Genomic DNA, 16,185 nt, shown 5'->3' with positions numbered 1-16,185 from the left:
GTCAGGAATGAGCCTTCCTATGAAAGAGGGAATCTCAGGGTTAAAAAGATTCTGGCTTCAAATGTGGGGAGCTCCCACAGTCCCCTCAGCCAAGGCCAGAGATGATTTTCTCTTTCTTGGTTATGCCTCTCTGCCAAGACATGGGCACTAGGATACAAGTTGGGAGATCCCAGTCTAGTCCAAGTTGATGATTGGTTTGACAGCCTGCCAGTCAAGATCCATGTGCTGATCCCAGCTTTAGTTACCAAGCTTCTACCTACCATCTGCCTATTTTCATTTCATACAATGGTGTCATTTCTGGGCTCTGCTACCTCTGAGATCTGACTCTTTTTTAGAAAAAGATTTATTTATTTCTTTGAAAGTCAGAGTTACACAGAGATAGAAGGAGAGGCAGAGAGAGAAGAGGTCTTCCATACACTGGTTCACTTCACAGTTGGTGGCTGCAATAGCTGGAGCTGCACTGCTCAGAACCCAGGAGCCAGGAGATTCCTCCAGGTCTTCCCATGAGGGTGCAGGGGCCCAAGGGCTTGTGCCATCTGCTTTCCCAGTCCACCGCAGAGTTCTGGATCAGAAGTGGAGCAGCTGGGAATTGAACCAGTGCCCATATGGTGTGCTGGCACTGTTGGGGGTAGCTTTACCCTCTACACCACAATGCCAGCCCTGAGATCTGACCTTAACCTGGTGGGTTCCTGCCTGATGGGCATGGCATCCACAAATGATGTAGGTGATTGTATTCTGCACCCACAACTTTTGTCACATTGTTTTGAATTATCTATGTCCTTGTCATTTGTCCACCAGGACTGAAATCAACTTTAGGGTAATCATGATATTCACATTATTCGTATTGCATCAATCATACCCAGGAGAGTACCAGGCATAATGCAGACAAGTCACCCCTGTCTCCCTTCCTCCTCTGCTCCTCGTTCCCACAGTGCTAGGGGCTCTTGCTCTTCTCCTCCTCCACCCCTCCCTCTGCACAGCTACCACCACCATGAGACCCACACACCATGCTCCTCTACTCCCTCTGACCCCATACGCTCTCCAGTTCCAGTGGATCCTAACAGGATGACATATCAAGTGTGGAGGTTTAGTTGTACTCATGAAGCGAAGCTACAGAGCTCCACTATCACTAAGTGAATTGTGGATGTTGGCCTTGAAAGCTCTGATTCTTGTGCTCAGTTCTATGGTCCTATGACAGCTGAGAGCATGGCAGAAATTAAGGAGATGCCTGCCTGCATATCCCATTCAGTTAGGAGCCACAGAGCTCTGCAGCATTGTTGTTGGAGCCCTTTCCATTTATTCACTGCTCAAACCTATTGCTTTCTTTTCTGCTTTGTGTCCATCCACTCATATCAGAGTAGCCAGGACAGTGAGTTTTTATGAGTCATGATGGTGAGCCAGTGGCTAGACACCTTACTTGGACTTTATAATGTGCATTTTGGCTATTCCAGGAAATTGTTTTTTTAAAGATTTATTTATTTATTTGAAATAGTTACACAGAAAGAGAAGGAGAGGAAGAAAGAGAGGGAAAGGTCCTCCATCCGTTGGTTCATTCCCAATTGGCTGCTATGGTTGGAGCTGTGTCAATCTGAAGCCAGGAGCCAGGAGCCTCTTCCAGATCTCCCACATGGGTGCAGGGGCCCAAGGCCTTGGGTCATCTGCTACTGCTTTCCCAGGCCACAGCAGAGAGCTGGATCAGAAGTGGAGCAGCCAGGACTTGAACCAATGCCCATATGGGATGCCACACTGCAGGTGGCAGCTTTACCCACAATGCCATAGTGCTGGGCCCTCCCCAAGGAATTTTTTTTTACTTCTTTCCTGCTTAATTGTGCTTTAGTTACCTAAGGTTGATGAATCTATAAATTGTGAATTAGTGTGGTATTCCAAATTTAGCTTTGAAATATATGATTTTGTGGGTTTTTTAACTTAACTTTTTTTTATAAATTTTTTTTTTGACAGGCAGAGTGGACAGTGAGAGAGAGAGATAGAGAGAAAGGTCTTCCTTTTACGATTGGTTAAACCCTCCCATGGCCTCCGAGGCCAGCGTGTTTTGGCCGGCGTACCGTGCTGATCTGAAGGCAGGAGCCAGGTGCTTCTCCTGGTCTCCCATGGGGTGCAGGGCCCAAGCACTTGGGCCATCCTCCACTGCACTCCCTGGCCACAGCAGAGAGCTGGCCTGGAAGAGGGGCAACTGGGACAGAATCTGGCGCCCTGACCGGGACTAGAATCCGGTGTGCCAGTGCCGCAAGTTGGAGGATTAGCCTATTGAGCCACGGCGCTGGCCTTTTTATAAATATTGTGCATTACTACTCCTTTTTAAAAATATTTATTAGCATTTATTTCAAAATCAGAGTTACACAGAGAGAGGGGAGGCAGAGAGAGAGAGAGAGAGAGAGAGAGAGAGAGGTCTTCTATCTGATGTTTCACTCTCCAATTGGCCACAATGGCCAGAAGTGTGCTGATTCAAAGCCAGCAGCCAGGAGCTTCCTCCAGGTCTCCCATGTGGGTGCAGAGGACCAAGTATCCTCTACCGCTTTCCCAGGCCATAGCAGAGAGCTGGATTGAAAGTGGAGCAGCCAGGTCTTGAACAGGGGCCCATATGGGATGCCAGTACTTCAGGCCTGGGTGTTAACCTGCTGTGCCACAGTGCCAGCCCCTGAATTTTACTTTTTTATTTAGACCTTTCTTATAGAAATGGATTATGTCTTTTAGTTTCTAAGTAACTGCATCATAATGAGGACCATTGTAGATTGTAGCAGTGAAAAATATTTGGCTTGATGATCAACATAAGGCTTATAGATAGTAGCTACCCATGAGATTGTGTCTTGGATTTAGGGAAAGTTTATGTCAGTTGGAGGTAGCATTTAATTACTGATGAACATGAATGTACTGAGAACTCCTTGTCCATTAAATAATAAAATCCAAATGAAGATTTACACATGAGTTCCCTCCTGCCTTCATCTACCATTGAAATCCTGTTGTTTCTGCCTTTTGGATCTCCCTGTAATCTGTTGCTTCTTCTTCATTCCCACTACCACCATACCTTGGTTCAGGTCCTACTAAATTACCTTTGATATACTTTTTAATTGACCTCTCTGCTTTTTGTTTTTCTTACCTTTGTGTAAAGCCTCTTAGTTCATCCAAACATTTTTCTGATTGCTCAGGTTCTCTTACTCCAATAACTAGGAAAATCATGTGGCTGTTAGTTCTTTCAACACACCACACAAAAGAATGCTCAGTAAATGCTTACTAAATAATGAATGGAATGCCTTACAAAGCTAGGCTGAACATTTAACCTGCTTGGCCCTGGATGGTTTCTGTTTATACATTTCAACCCTGTGTCATTATGAATATGTCTCTTTTATTATCAAAGTTGTCTCTGAGCAACAAATTATACATTCATCTAATTGTGTGTGTTATCAAATAGATATCTATTTCATTGTCTCTTCAACTAGGTAGTTATTGGGGATCAGAAATTGTATTTGTTTAATTTTTATAGCCTCATTTATTCATTCAACTAAAAGAATGACTCTATCAAGATGCTGAGTTTCAATGTCAAAGCAAACATGTTTCTTGCCCTCCTGAATTTTCAATCTGGCAAGAAAAAGCAGTCTACACAAAGAATATCACCTGACATAATAAACATTAGTGTGAAATGAATGGATACATTTAAGCATTCCTAATCCAGCAATTCAAATCCCATGAATTATAATTGACAGAAGTAATCACAAACAGAACTCCATGTCATCCTGCTTCCATTTACATTTCTACTTAAAATCTTAAAAATCAAACACCACAAATATACCTAAGAATGCATAATATTTATATGCTATCTTGATATTAAGCATGAGAAAAATAACCATACAGCAATAGCAATTTTGAACCTCCTTTCTTTTTTAGATAAGTTATAATCCTATGTGTTTCTCTACAGTGAAGATTAGGATTGTAGATACTCTTCCTCTCCCTCACTTTTTATTTTAGAGATGAGAAATCTGGGGTTTTAGAAACTGAGCTCCAAGATAAAATAAATATTTCTTTTTTTAAAAGAAGATTTTTTTTATTTGAAAGGCAGAGTTACAGAGAGGCAGAGGCAGAGAGAGAGAGAGAGAAGTCTTCCATGCACTGGTTCACTCCCCAAATGGCTGCAATAGCCATAGTTAAGCTGATCCAAAGCCAGGAGCCAGGAAGTTCTGGGTCTCTGATGTGGATGCAGGGTCCCAGGCATTTGGGCCATCTTCTGCTGCTTTCCCAGGCTACAGCAGAAAGCTGTATTGGAAGTGGAGCAGCAGGGACTTGAACTAGCCCCCGTATAGAATGTCGGTGCTGAAGGCGGAGGCTTAGCCCACTATGCCACAGTGCTGGTCCCGAAAGACTTCTTAAACCAATATTTCATGTTGGTTGGCCTATAACCTAGACTTTTTTTTTTTTTTTTTTACCATACTTCCATGGGCAAATTCAATTCTAATCTCTTTCCACCTGAGCTTTCTCTTTGTAAATTGAGAATATGGTCTCCAGAATTAACCCAAGGTATAATTGATACAAAGTAAGGCATTTACTCTGTTAATCTGGCCCCTAGAAGATACTTGGCAATGTTAGTCCTGTATCCAGTTCTCTCTCTTTTTTTTTTTTTTTTTTTTTTTTTTTTTTTTTTTTTTGTACTTGGTGAATTAGAGGGTGGTGTAAAATGCTTTGAAAAGAACCACAAATAAAAGACAAGTAAAAATCGTATTCTCAAATCTAGATGTTAAACTGTGCCGTGTACACCTGTGCTGAGAGTTACATTGAAATCCTTGTCATGGGTTACTTGAGAGAAGCTGTCCAGGAATAAAGCAGCAGGGGATTTTCCTGAGGGAAACAGCGTGTGTGAGGGAACCGGGATTTGGGACTCAGCAGCAGTGGCTGTCACTTCTTAAGATTTTGTTCAAGAAAGGAAGAACAGCAGCTGACCCTTGAGATCTGGGGTGGGAAGGAAGGGAAGGAGGGATGGAAACAAAAGCAAACGCTCTCTGGTTCCCAGCCTGTCTCCACCCACCCCGCACTGAAGCCCTAGGAGAGGGCCAGTAAGTCTATCTAGGAATGCCCTGGCCTGGACTCCATTTCCCAGAGTCACCTGGTGCTCCAACGTTTTCCGTGCTCTGAACGCCTGTGCGTGTGCATGTGGGAGAACGTGCGCATGCGTGCCTTTCCCTGTGGCTCGGGGCTGGGAACAGAAGTTCATTTACTGATCAGAGAGGTCCCTGAGAGGCCGCGCTGCTCCTTCTCCCACATTCACTGGGGAGACTTGCTGCGCAAGTGCAATTGCAGGCGGTTCGGGAGCACACACCCCGGACCTGCCGCCCACTGCTTCTGTGCCTCTGCATCTGCCACCGTGGGCCCCAAGTTCCAGCGACTTCTCCTGTCCCACACTCTCCGCTTTGCTCCCTGTGTGTCCTGAAGGAAGGGGATGTGCTCCCGAGATTTTCCACAGCAAGTATGGAGAACAGGAGGGGCACAGATGTGTGTGTGGGAGAGGGGAGGGTGCGATGGCGGGTGGCGGCTCCCAGACCTCGATCACTTGCTTCTCAGTGATGCTGGGAGCTTCTCCGGCAGAGTCAAGTCTGGGGCCCAGGTGTTGTGTCTCCCACCGCCGCTTCCCAGTCTCCCGATGCTCGGCCAGTCCCACGGGCTGCCTCGCTCAAATTCTCCTTAAAGTACACTGGACGAGGAACAGCACCAGCAGGGCAGTTGAGAGCACGCTGAAGGAAGGAGTCCCATTCCCTAGATTTAAATAAGCCCAGTTCTCACTTTGGGTGGATCAGAGAATGCCTTGTGGCTGGCCTCCGGCTATATCCCCTGGTAGTTCCCGCTGGGCGGGGCTCGGTGGCCCTCAGCCAGAGCCTGAGGCAGTGGAGAGGTGGAGATGGAAGATCAGAGTAGGCTCTGGCTCCTGGCCCCCATGCTGGACCCCGCGGACACATTTTCAGCTGGGGCGCTGTGTGTTTGGCTGACTTTCCCAGCAGCACGTGAAGCTTGTGCAGTAGCTTTGTGGATTGATCGCTCCTCCGTGTTTAATTAACAGACTCTTTTTCAATCTGGAGCTTGAGGCCATGGAAACCTAGCTGATTTATTTTCCTGCGTTTCGATTTCTGTCTTCAACCCTTCTTTCTTCTCATGTTATTAGGGATGTGAACTTTTATTACCTGCTGCTAATCCCTTTGCAAAGTGAGAAGTGAGCTGAAATTAATGCAAGTCTACCGTGTGAGTTAATAATGAGCTACTTCAATCTGCATTTTCATAGTGGAGAGCTACAAAAACATAAATACAGAAAAGTATCAATTTTTCTTGTCTAGTTCTTTACAGTCACTCAATGCTCCACGAAGCTGATTATCTTACAGTCCATACGATTTTAATTAAGGGGGCCAGTTACATTTTTTTTTTTTAATTTGACACGCAGAGTTAGAGAGGAAGGTCTTCCTTCTGGTGGTTCACCCCTAAATGGCCACTATGGCTGGCGTGCTGTGCTGATCCGAAGCCGGGAGCCAGGCGCTTCCTCCTGGTCTCCCACGTAGGTGCAGGGGCCGAAGCACTTGGGCCACAGTAGAGAACTGGACTGGAAGAGGAGCAAATGGGACAGAATCCGGTGTGCATATGGGATACCGGCGCTGCAGGCAGAGGATTAACCAAGTGAGCCACGGTGCCGGCCAGTTACTTTTTTAAAAAAAATTATTTATTTATTTATTTGAAAGGCAGAGTTACAGAGAGGCAAAGACACACACACACACACACACACAGAGAGAGAGAGAGAGAGAGCTCCCATCTGCTGGTTCACTCCCCAGATGGTCACAATGGCGAGAACTGCATGGATCTGAAGCCAAAAGCCAGGACCTTCTTCCAGGTCTCCCACACAGGTACAGGGGACCAAGCACTTGGGCCATCTTCCACTGCTTTCCCAGGCCATAGCAGAGAGCTGGATCAGAAGTGGAGCAGCCAGGTCTGGAACCAGCACCCATATGGTTTTACCCGCTCAGCCACAACACCAGCTTCAAGTTACTATTCTTATTCTGGGTTCTGTGTTTAACACCATGATATTTTCAACATGGGAGGATATTAGTGATAGATTTGCAAAATGACTGGTCTGTGGAAGACTTTGTACAAGGTGTTGATGTGAAGACGGGTAAGGAAGAAAAGAGAAAATGTGCCCCTCTCCCCCACAGAGATGCCCACACAGTACGGTAAAAGATGTGGCTTTGGGCTGGCACTGTGGCTCAGTAGGTTAATCCTCTGCCTGTGGTGCCAGCATCCCATATGGGCACCAGTTTGAGTCCCAGCTGCTCCTCTGATCCAGCTCTCTGCTAGGCCTGGGAAGGCAGTAGAAGATGGCCCAAGTGCTTGGGCCTCTGCACCCATGTGGGAGACCCAGAAGAAGCTCCTGGCTCCTGGCTTTAGATCAGTGCAGCTCTTCTGGCCATTTTGACCAACTGGGGAGTGAACCAGCAGAAGGAAGACCTTTCTGTCTGTCTATCCATCTCACTATCTGTAATTCTACCTCTCAAATAAATAAATAAAACATCTTTTAAAACACGAGAAATGTGGCCCTGAAAACTATTGCTATAGACTAACTTTCAGTGTAATGAAGTTTTCACTTGATTAACTGAGTGATTCATAGATTCTGTTAGAGTCCTGTTGTCACCAGATTACTAATCTGTGAAACTCATTTAGCATAGTAAGGTTACCTAGGAAGTAAGAATAGAAAGGGAATCCTGGATAGAGGTTGCTAGGGTGACAGCATTCTTCCTCTCAAACTCAGTGTGTTTTGACCTTTTCTTGCATGTACTCCCTATCACAGTGCTTGCGAGTGGGCAAGCAGTTATGTGTTTCTGCTGAGAAGAACTGCTTCACACCCGGGAAACAACCAGTGCCCATGTGGGGTGCTGGCACTGCCAGGGTCTGCTTAACCTACTACACCAGTCCCATGTGCATGTTTCAAAGAGGGGGAGGGGTTACATTTTTTCTAATATAACTCTCAAAATAAAGATTATAATGTGTAGTAGATGATGATTTTGGCTATATTTTGAGTTTCATTAAATTTCTATATTTTTTAAGTTAATGAGTACTAGTAGTTATCTTATTTTTTTTAAGATTTATTTATTTTACTTGAAAGTCAGAGTTACAGAGAGAAGAGGCAGAGAGAGAGAAGTCTTCATCTGCTGGTTCACTCCCCAATTGGCTACAGTGGTCGGAGCTGTGCCGATCCAAAGCCAGGAGCCAGGAGCTTCTTCTGTGTAGTAGTTATGTTATGTTATCCTTGCTTTGGATAAACAAACTCTCTCCCATCCCTCAGTTAAAATGTTTTTTAAAACAGGTTTATTTTGAGGGCTGGCACTGTGGCATTGCAGGTGAGGCCGCCACCTGCAGTGCTGGCATCCCATATGGGTGCTTGTTTGAGATCTAGCTTCCTGCCATGGCCTGGGAAAGCAGTGGAAGATGGCCCAAGTTCTTGGGTTCTGCACCGCATGGGAGACCTGACAGAAGCTTCTGGCTCCTGGCTTCAGATAGATCCAGCTCTGGCCATTGCAGCCATTTGGGGAGTGAATCAGTGCATGAAAGACTTCTCTCTGTGCCCTGCCTCTCTGTAACTCTGCCTTTTAAATAAATAAATAAATTTTTACATGCTACACCACTGTGCTGGCCCCAAGACCTAACAGGTTTTCTGGGTGTACTAAGCACAGTTATTCTGTGTGACTGCATATTTCATGTTCCTTCTTATGGAAAAGTTTTTCTCATGATCTGAGTGATTGGCTACATCTGCCCGTAGTGGAAACTAAAACTTAATTTGGCGTTTGAACACCCAGAGTGCTGATTCCTGTAATCTTTTGAATTTAATCAAAAAATGTGTTTTGAAACATTTGGTCTGTGGGTAGGCAGGGCAGTTTTCCTGGATCCCTGTGAGAATTGATGAGCTGATGGTGTGTTTCTACCCCACATTATATTCTGAAATTTACTTCCTTTTATTTTCTGAAAATAACTATATTTGAAATTTGCTCCTCCCTTCTGAAATGTTTGTGCTTCTGTCCTCCTTATAACCATGGACATGAGTAGCCCTTTTCCTTCCCTTTATGATGTTACAGGAGCAGTGGGACATTGCAGCTCTCTCCCCTGGCAGCACATCTCCCTCAGTACGTCTCTTTGAATTAGACCCTGGGTTAACTTGGCTGCACAAAAGGCATATATCTAAACCCAGTGTACCTAATGAATGAAAGTCATCATAAAGTCAATATGCCTTGTAAACCTCTCATCTCTTGTTTTGGAATGTGTTGTGAATGTGTCTTTTATGTCAGTGTCTGTAAGCTGGAGACTTCCCACTTAAGGCAGAAGGCTGCTGAGGGACAGCACAACTGTAGCTTTGCTCTGTTACTTTACTGTGGCTACTCTCTCACCCTCTGTATTTTATTAAGATTTAAAAATTTTATTTTAAAGCAGAGTTACAGAGGAAGAGGCAGAGACAGAAGGATGGGGATCTTGCATCTGCTGGTTCACTCAAGAGACTGCAATGAATAATGCTGGCCCAGCCTGGAAGTCCAACCCAGTGTCCCACATTGGTGCAAGGACCCAAGTACTTGTGCCATCTGTTTCTGCTTCCCTAGTTGCATTAGCAGGGAGCTGGATCAGAAGTGGAACAGCTGTGACTCAAACTGGCACTCATGGGGCTGGCATTGTCGCACAATGGGGAAAGCCACGATCTGCAATGCCAGCTTCCCAGATGAACAGCCATTCATGTCCCAGTTGCTCCACTTCTAACCTGGCTCCCTGCTGATGGTTTGAGAAAAGCAGCAGCAGATGACTCAAGTGTTGGGGCCATTGTAACCCATGTGGGAGACCCAGATGAAGTGCCTGGCTCCTGGTTTCTGTGTGCTTCAGCCCTGGCCATGGCAGCCATCTCAGATGGAAGATCTCTCTCTTTTTTAGCATTTAGTTATTTATTTACAAGGCAAAGATAGAGAAAGGGAGAGAATGAGAAAGAGATTTTCCATCTGCTGGTCTACTTCCTGGATGGCTCCAATGGCGAAGACTGGGCCAGGCCCAAGCCAGGCACCAAGAGCTTCATCCAGGTCTCCCACTTGGGTGTCAAGGACCCAGGTATTGGGCCATCTTCTACTTTTCCAGGGCCACTAGCAGAGAGCTGGATCAGAAGTGGAGGAGCCAGGACATGAACTGGTGCCTATACCAGATGCCAGCACTGCAGACAGCAGCTTTACCTGGTAGTCCACAATGCCATCCCATCTGACTCTCCCTCCTCTCCATAACTCTGACATTTTTTTTTAAGATTTATTTTATTTATTTGACAGAGTTACTGATAGAGATAGAGACAGATAGAGAGGTCTTCAGTCTGCTGGTTCACTCCCCAAATGGCCACAGTGGCCAGATCTGAGCTGATCTGAAACTAGGAGCCAGTAGCTTCTTCTGGATCTCCCACGTAGATATAGGGGACCAAGGACTTGGGCCATACTGTGCCACTTTCCCAAGCACATTAGCAGGCAGCTGGATTGGAAGTGGAGCAGCCAAGACCTGAACCAGGGACCATATGGGATGCAGGCTAGTGTCTCAACCAGCTGTGCCACAGCACTGGCCCCCAAAACTCTGACTTTCAAATAAATAAATCTTTTTTAAAGGATGGACACACATATTGGATCCCAGCATTTTATTTGGTGGTGGTTTAATCCACTGTGCCACAAAGCCAGCCCTACCCTTTATCCTGGTGACTTGTGTGTCAAGATCTGGGTAATATCTGCTGAACAACTGTTGGTATTATGGTAGACTCTTCTGTTTTATTTTGGTTCTCATTTGTTGAGTTTATTTTGGCTGCCACTTTTGGGTAGCAAGCTGTGATGTCATCAGTGGCTAAAGCTGCTGGGTGTTAGGCTGGCACTGATTCTACCTTTCCATTTCTTCAAGTAGAAGTGGAAAATGAAATCCTCTCAAAACTAACATGCTACAAAGTAACAACTGGAAATCAAGCTTCCTTTCTTCTCACCTAACAGACCCAGCTGGTCTCTGTGTTTCTCATTTTAGCCCAAACCTACATCAGATTCCTAGAGCAGAAGGAAGCTTATTTTTTAATGCAGAATTCATAGATGTGGTTGTCCATTCACCTCTGAGAATTAAAGCCATCACTCTGCTTTTTGACTGGTTTTCAATTTGTGGTGGTGTCCTCTCTCACAGGAGGACAGATTCCTCACAGAAGAATACACCTAGGTGGAGAAAACTTTATGGAGTGGGTTTTCCAAAGTGAAATGGAATTCTGGCCTGGACATCCTTGAGATCATGATCAGCAGAGTGGGGAAAATTCTTAGCTATGTCCATTCACATCCTTTCCTTTTTGTTCATTGTATTCCTCCCTTACATAGTGCTCTGTGCTCTCCTTCTGTTGCACACACACAAGGCGTGTCTGTGATTGAGGCTGTTTGTGTACCACTGCAGCATCTGGAGTTGCCTTTGTCTCCATCTCTAACCAGAAACTCAGATGCAGAGTGAGAAGGGGACTGCCAGCCTGCCACACAGGGTTTGGGCCCCTTGCTCCTTTACTTTTTTTTTAACCCGGTGTGCCAGCTCCACAAGGAAGAGGATTATCCTAGTGAGCCATGGTGACAGCCGCCAGGTGTTTTTAAGTTGCTAAATATTCTCCTAATTTGTATTTATTTAAAGACTATTAACTCAGTATGACAATTCTTGTTATAATAATTTGATTGCCAATAAGGAATTTACAAATTCATACCTTGACTAGCAGTTTTACTTTGTAACAATCACAGACTAGCAGAAGTCATTAACCATTAACCCTCATTTTTCTAAAATAAGAGGTTGTAATTAATATGTATATTTAAAGAATATATTTTTTAAGATTTTATTTATTTATTTGAGAGGTAGAATTACAGACAGAGGGAGAGTGAGAGACAGAGAGAAAGGTCTTCCTTCCATTGGTTCACTCCCCAGATGGCTGCAATGGCCAGAGCTGCATCAATCTGCAGCCAGGAGCCAGCTGCTTCTTCCTGGTCTCCCATGCAGGTGCAGGGGCCCAAGCACTTGGGCCATCTTCCACTGCTTTCCCAGGCCATAGCAGAGAACTGACTGGAAGAGGGGCAGCCGGGACTAGAACCGGTACTCATACTGGATGCTGGCACCACAGGCAGAGGATTAACCTCTGCACTGCATCACCAGCCCCAAGTACATGAAGAATTTAGAACAGAAAATCTACCAACCTCATGGAGTTTATCTCCCTTTCAAAACTTTTAATAGCCTTTGGGATGGAGAATGCTAATTTAAGGTACTGTAATTAAGTTCACACAAACAAAAGATGTTTTAGGATGTTTTCCTTCATTATTTAAGTTAGATACTGTTAGGAAATTCTAGATTATTTGGGGATAAATTGTAATTTCTTTTCACAAGTGTATTTGAGTAGAAACACAAGCTTTCATAATCAATTATTTATGTTTAAAACATATGCTTATGTATGTTTTATATTAAAATAACAGCATTTTATGAAGTTTAGATACATCTTGTTCAATACAAGCCTATACTTTTTTTAAGTTTTCTTTAAAAAGAATCTTCGTATTCATTTTTTTTAACACAGCAAACTCAGGTGACACAGTAAGTCCATAATTTCCCACAAAATTCATAAACTTAACAACTGAGTATCTTAAGTCTTATAAATCTTCTGAATCATTCATAGTTATGCACTCAATGGAACGTACTCCTCAGCAGCTGAGAAGAATCTTAACTTAAAAGCACCAACTCTTCAGGCATCTCTACAGACCTCTATTTTTCATTCCCTAAGACATGCAGTCAGACTGCTGATGCAGCAAATACCAATTCACCTTAAGCTGAATGGATAAGAAAAAGCATTTGGGAAACCAACATTCTTAATATTAAGTCTGAAAACATTTCTACCTCTTTACTGAATGACTTTCCCTTCTGTCAATGTTAAACTCTAATGAATAAAAATTGTGTTTTGAACATAATTTTTTCAGGTTAATCTAGCACTTTAGGACATTTGTATTTGTTTTATAAGCCTTAAGGAAAACAAAAAGATAATCTCTAATCTAGACAATTCTGGACTCTTTCATTAGATTTAGAATTTTACAGCAAAGTAATATGATCTGTCCAAATAGAATGCCTTTTAAAAACTTCTCTTCATGTATGTAAATTAATAAAGCTTATTTCCAATATATATTTTCTGTATTTTCATTTGCTGAAGCAGGGTTCAAAGGGTGTTTTTAGGATCTTGCCAACATCAGCCCTATGTACTCATAAATTATTGGAGCCATTAAATGGACAATAAAAACTGGTTGAGGCTACTGATGAATGCTTCAAAAGGAATCTGAATCTTTTCCAGGTGTCTTTTTAGGCCATTAAGGTGATTGATAACATCCCAAAACCCTGTAGTTTGGAACATACACCCTAGCGGTTTGGACCCTACACTTTAACCAATCATTTTAAAAAGCATCACCCCCAAAGCCATCTAACCACCTTTACTAGGTCTATTCCCACCACTGGATTTACTAATCAATTTTAAGAGATGTTCTTTAAATTCCCGCAGAATGAGGTGATTTGCTGAATGGTGCTATAATATGTAAAATGTCTCTGAAAACTCTATATAAACCCCACAAAGTATATGGGATGGGTCCTCATCAGATGACCACTGTGATGATTGGAGGAGTGGACCCTAGATCAAGCTAGAACAATAAACCTCTTTGCTTTTGCATCATTGAAGTCTCTCATTGGGATAATTGAGTTCCATCCAAGTTCGGTCTAACAGAAAGAGAGTCGGCCTCTGCCATGCACTAGTTCACTCCCCAAATGACCACAGTGGCCAGAGCTGTGCTGATCTGAAGCCAGGAGCCAGGAAATTCTTCCAGGTCTCCCACATGTGTGCAGGGGCCTAAGGACTTGGGCCATCTTTCTACTTCTTGCCCAGGCCAGAGCAGAGAGCTGAGTCAGAAGTGAGCAGCTGGGATTTGAACTGGAGCACATATGGTGTGTCAGCACTGTAGGCCAGGGCTTTAACCTGCTGCACCACAGTGCCAACCCCCAACTATTAATAAGAGCTCCTAACTCACCTGTTAATTTTGATAAAAATTTATGACACTCATGAGTTTTATTATGAATCTTCATTCTAGTTTGCATGGCATATAAATGACCCCCTTGATGAAATACATAATGATCAAACAATGGCTGACAAGAAACACCCCTCAGATCAATTCTTGAGCAACTGTTCAGTAATAGGCCACCACAGGGCCCTACTTGTCATGCTCCTGAACCATCAGGTGATGCTGTATTTCTTTTATTTTTTAAATTATTTTATTTTATTTTTTTATTTTGACAGGTAGAATTACAGACAGTGAGAGAGAGACAGAGAGAAAGGTCTTCCTTCTGAATGTTGTTGGTATTTTGATTGAGATCATGTTGAATCTGTAAATTACTTTTGAGGGGCTGGCACTGTGGAATAGTAGTTTGAGCCTCTGTCTGTGGCATTGGCATCTCATATGGATGCCAGTTTGGGTCCCAGCTGGTCCTCTGATCCAGCTCTCTGCTCATGGCCTAGGAAGGCAGTGGAAGATGGCCCAAGTGCTTGGGCTCCTGTATCCATATAGGAGATGAGGAGGAAGCTCCTAGCTCCTGGGTTCAGATCAGCCCAGCACCAGCCATTACAGCTATTTGGAGAATTAACCAACAGTTAGAAGGCATTGCTTTTTGTCTCTCCGTCTCTCTGTCTATAACTTCTTCTCAAATAAATAAATGATTGTAAAAGTAAAATTAAAAATAATTTCTATTGGTAGAATGGGAATTTTGATGATATTTGTTCTTCCAATTTATGAACATCAAAGATTTTTCCTTTTTTTGTGTTTTCTTTTTTTCTTTAATGTTTTGTAATTTTTCTTATAGAGATCTTTCACACCCTTGACTAAATTTATTCCAAGGTAATAAAAAATTTTATGGTTATCAAGAATGGCACTGATCTGATAAGTTATTTTTCAGCCATGGCATTTTTGTGTATATAATGGTTATTGATTTTTGTGTGTTGATTTCATATTTTACAACTTTGCCAAACTTTCTTGTGAGTTTCAATAATCTCTTGGTGGAGTCTTTTGGTTTCCCAATATTTAGGATCATGTCATCTGCAAACAAATTATTGGACTTTCTCCTTTCTAATTTGTTTTCCTTTGATTTATTTTTCTTGCATTATTGCCATGGCTAAAACTGTCAGTAGTGTATTGAACAGCAGTAGTGAGGGAGAGCAACTTTGGTTTCAGATCTTAGTGGAAATGCTTCCACGATTTCCCATTCAATATGATGTTGGTTGAAGATTTGTCATATATTGCCTTGATAGTGATAAGGAATGTTCCTTCTATTCTCAACTTGCTTAAGGTTTTTATAATGAAAGGCTGTTTTTTATCAAATACTTTCTCTTCCTCTATTGATCATCATGTGGTTTTTATTCTTTAGTTTGCCAGTGTCACATATCACATTTATTGATTTGCATACGTTGAACTATCCCTGCATACCATAGGTACATTCCACTTGGTCCAGGTAAATTATCTTTATGATCTGTTGTTGGATTTTATTAGCTAGTATTTTGTTGAGAATTTTGGGATCTGTGGGTATCAGAGATATTGTTCTTTAATTCTCTTTCTCTATTGTATCATTTTGTGGTTTAGAAAATAAGGTGACACTGGCCAAACAGAAGGAGTTTGAGAATACTCTTCTCTTTCAATTGCTTTGAATAGCTTAAGGAGAATTGAAATTAGTCTTTTTTTTTTTTTTGGACAGGTAGTATGGACAGTGAGAGAGAGACAGAGAGAAAGGTCTTCCTTTGCCATTCGTTCACCCTCCAATGGCCGCCGCGGCTGGCATGCTGAAGCTGGGAGCCAGGTGCCTCTTCTGGTTTCCCATGGGGTGCAGGGCCCAAGCACATGGGCCATCCTCCACTGCACTCCCGGGCCATAGAAGAGAGCTGGCCTGGAAGAGGGGCAACTGGGACAGAATCCGGCGCCCCAACTGGGACTAGAACCCGGTGTGCTGGTGCCACAAGGCAGAGGATTAGCCTATTGAGCCACGGCACTGGCCAATTAGTTCTATTTTTAAAAGTCTGGTAGAATTTAGCAGTGAAGCTTTCTGGTCTTGGGCTTTTCTTTGGAGGGTTTTTGTTACTGA

At 43.3% G+C, this 16,185-nt stretch overlaps 1 protein-coding gene across 2 annotated transcripts in view; it reads left to right on the top strand.

Moving 5' to 3' along the window:
- The first annotated feature begins 5,169 nt into the window (after positions 1-5,169).
- The window catches only part of LOC103347594 (zinc finger protein 585A-like), a 30,446-nt gene continuing 19,430 nt past the window's right edge, over positions 5,170-16,185 (top strand). For both annotated transcript variants that reach the window (XM_070067867.1, XM_070067864.1), the window contains exon 1: positions 5,170-5,470. In XM_070067867.1, the coding sequence (XP_069923968.1) occupies positions 5,444-5,470 (27 nt within the window). In that variant the 5' untranslated portion in view covers positions 5,170-5,443. The remainder of the gene's footprint in view (positions 5,471-16,185) is intronic.

The sequence above is a fragment of the Oryctolagus cuniculus genome, unplaced genomic scaffold, assembly GCF_964237555.1.
Source record: "Oryctolagus cuniculus unplaced genomic scaffold, mOryCun1.1 SCAFFOLD_112, whole genome shotgun sequence".
NCBI lineage: Eukaryota > Metazoa > Chordata > Mammalia > Lagomorpha > Leporidae > Oryctolagus > Oryctolagus cuniculus.
This window is presented reverse-complemented; position numbering and strand designations above follow the sequence as displayed.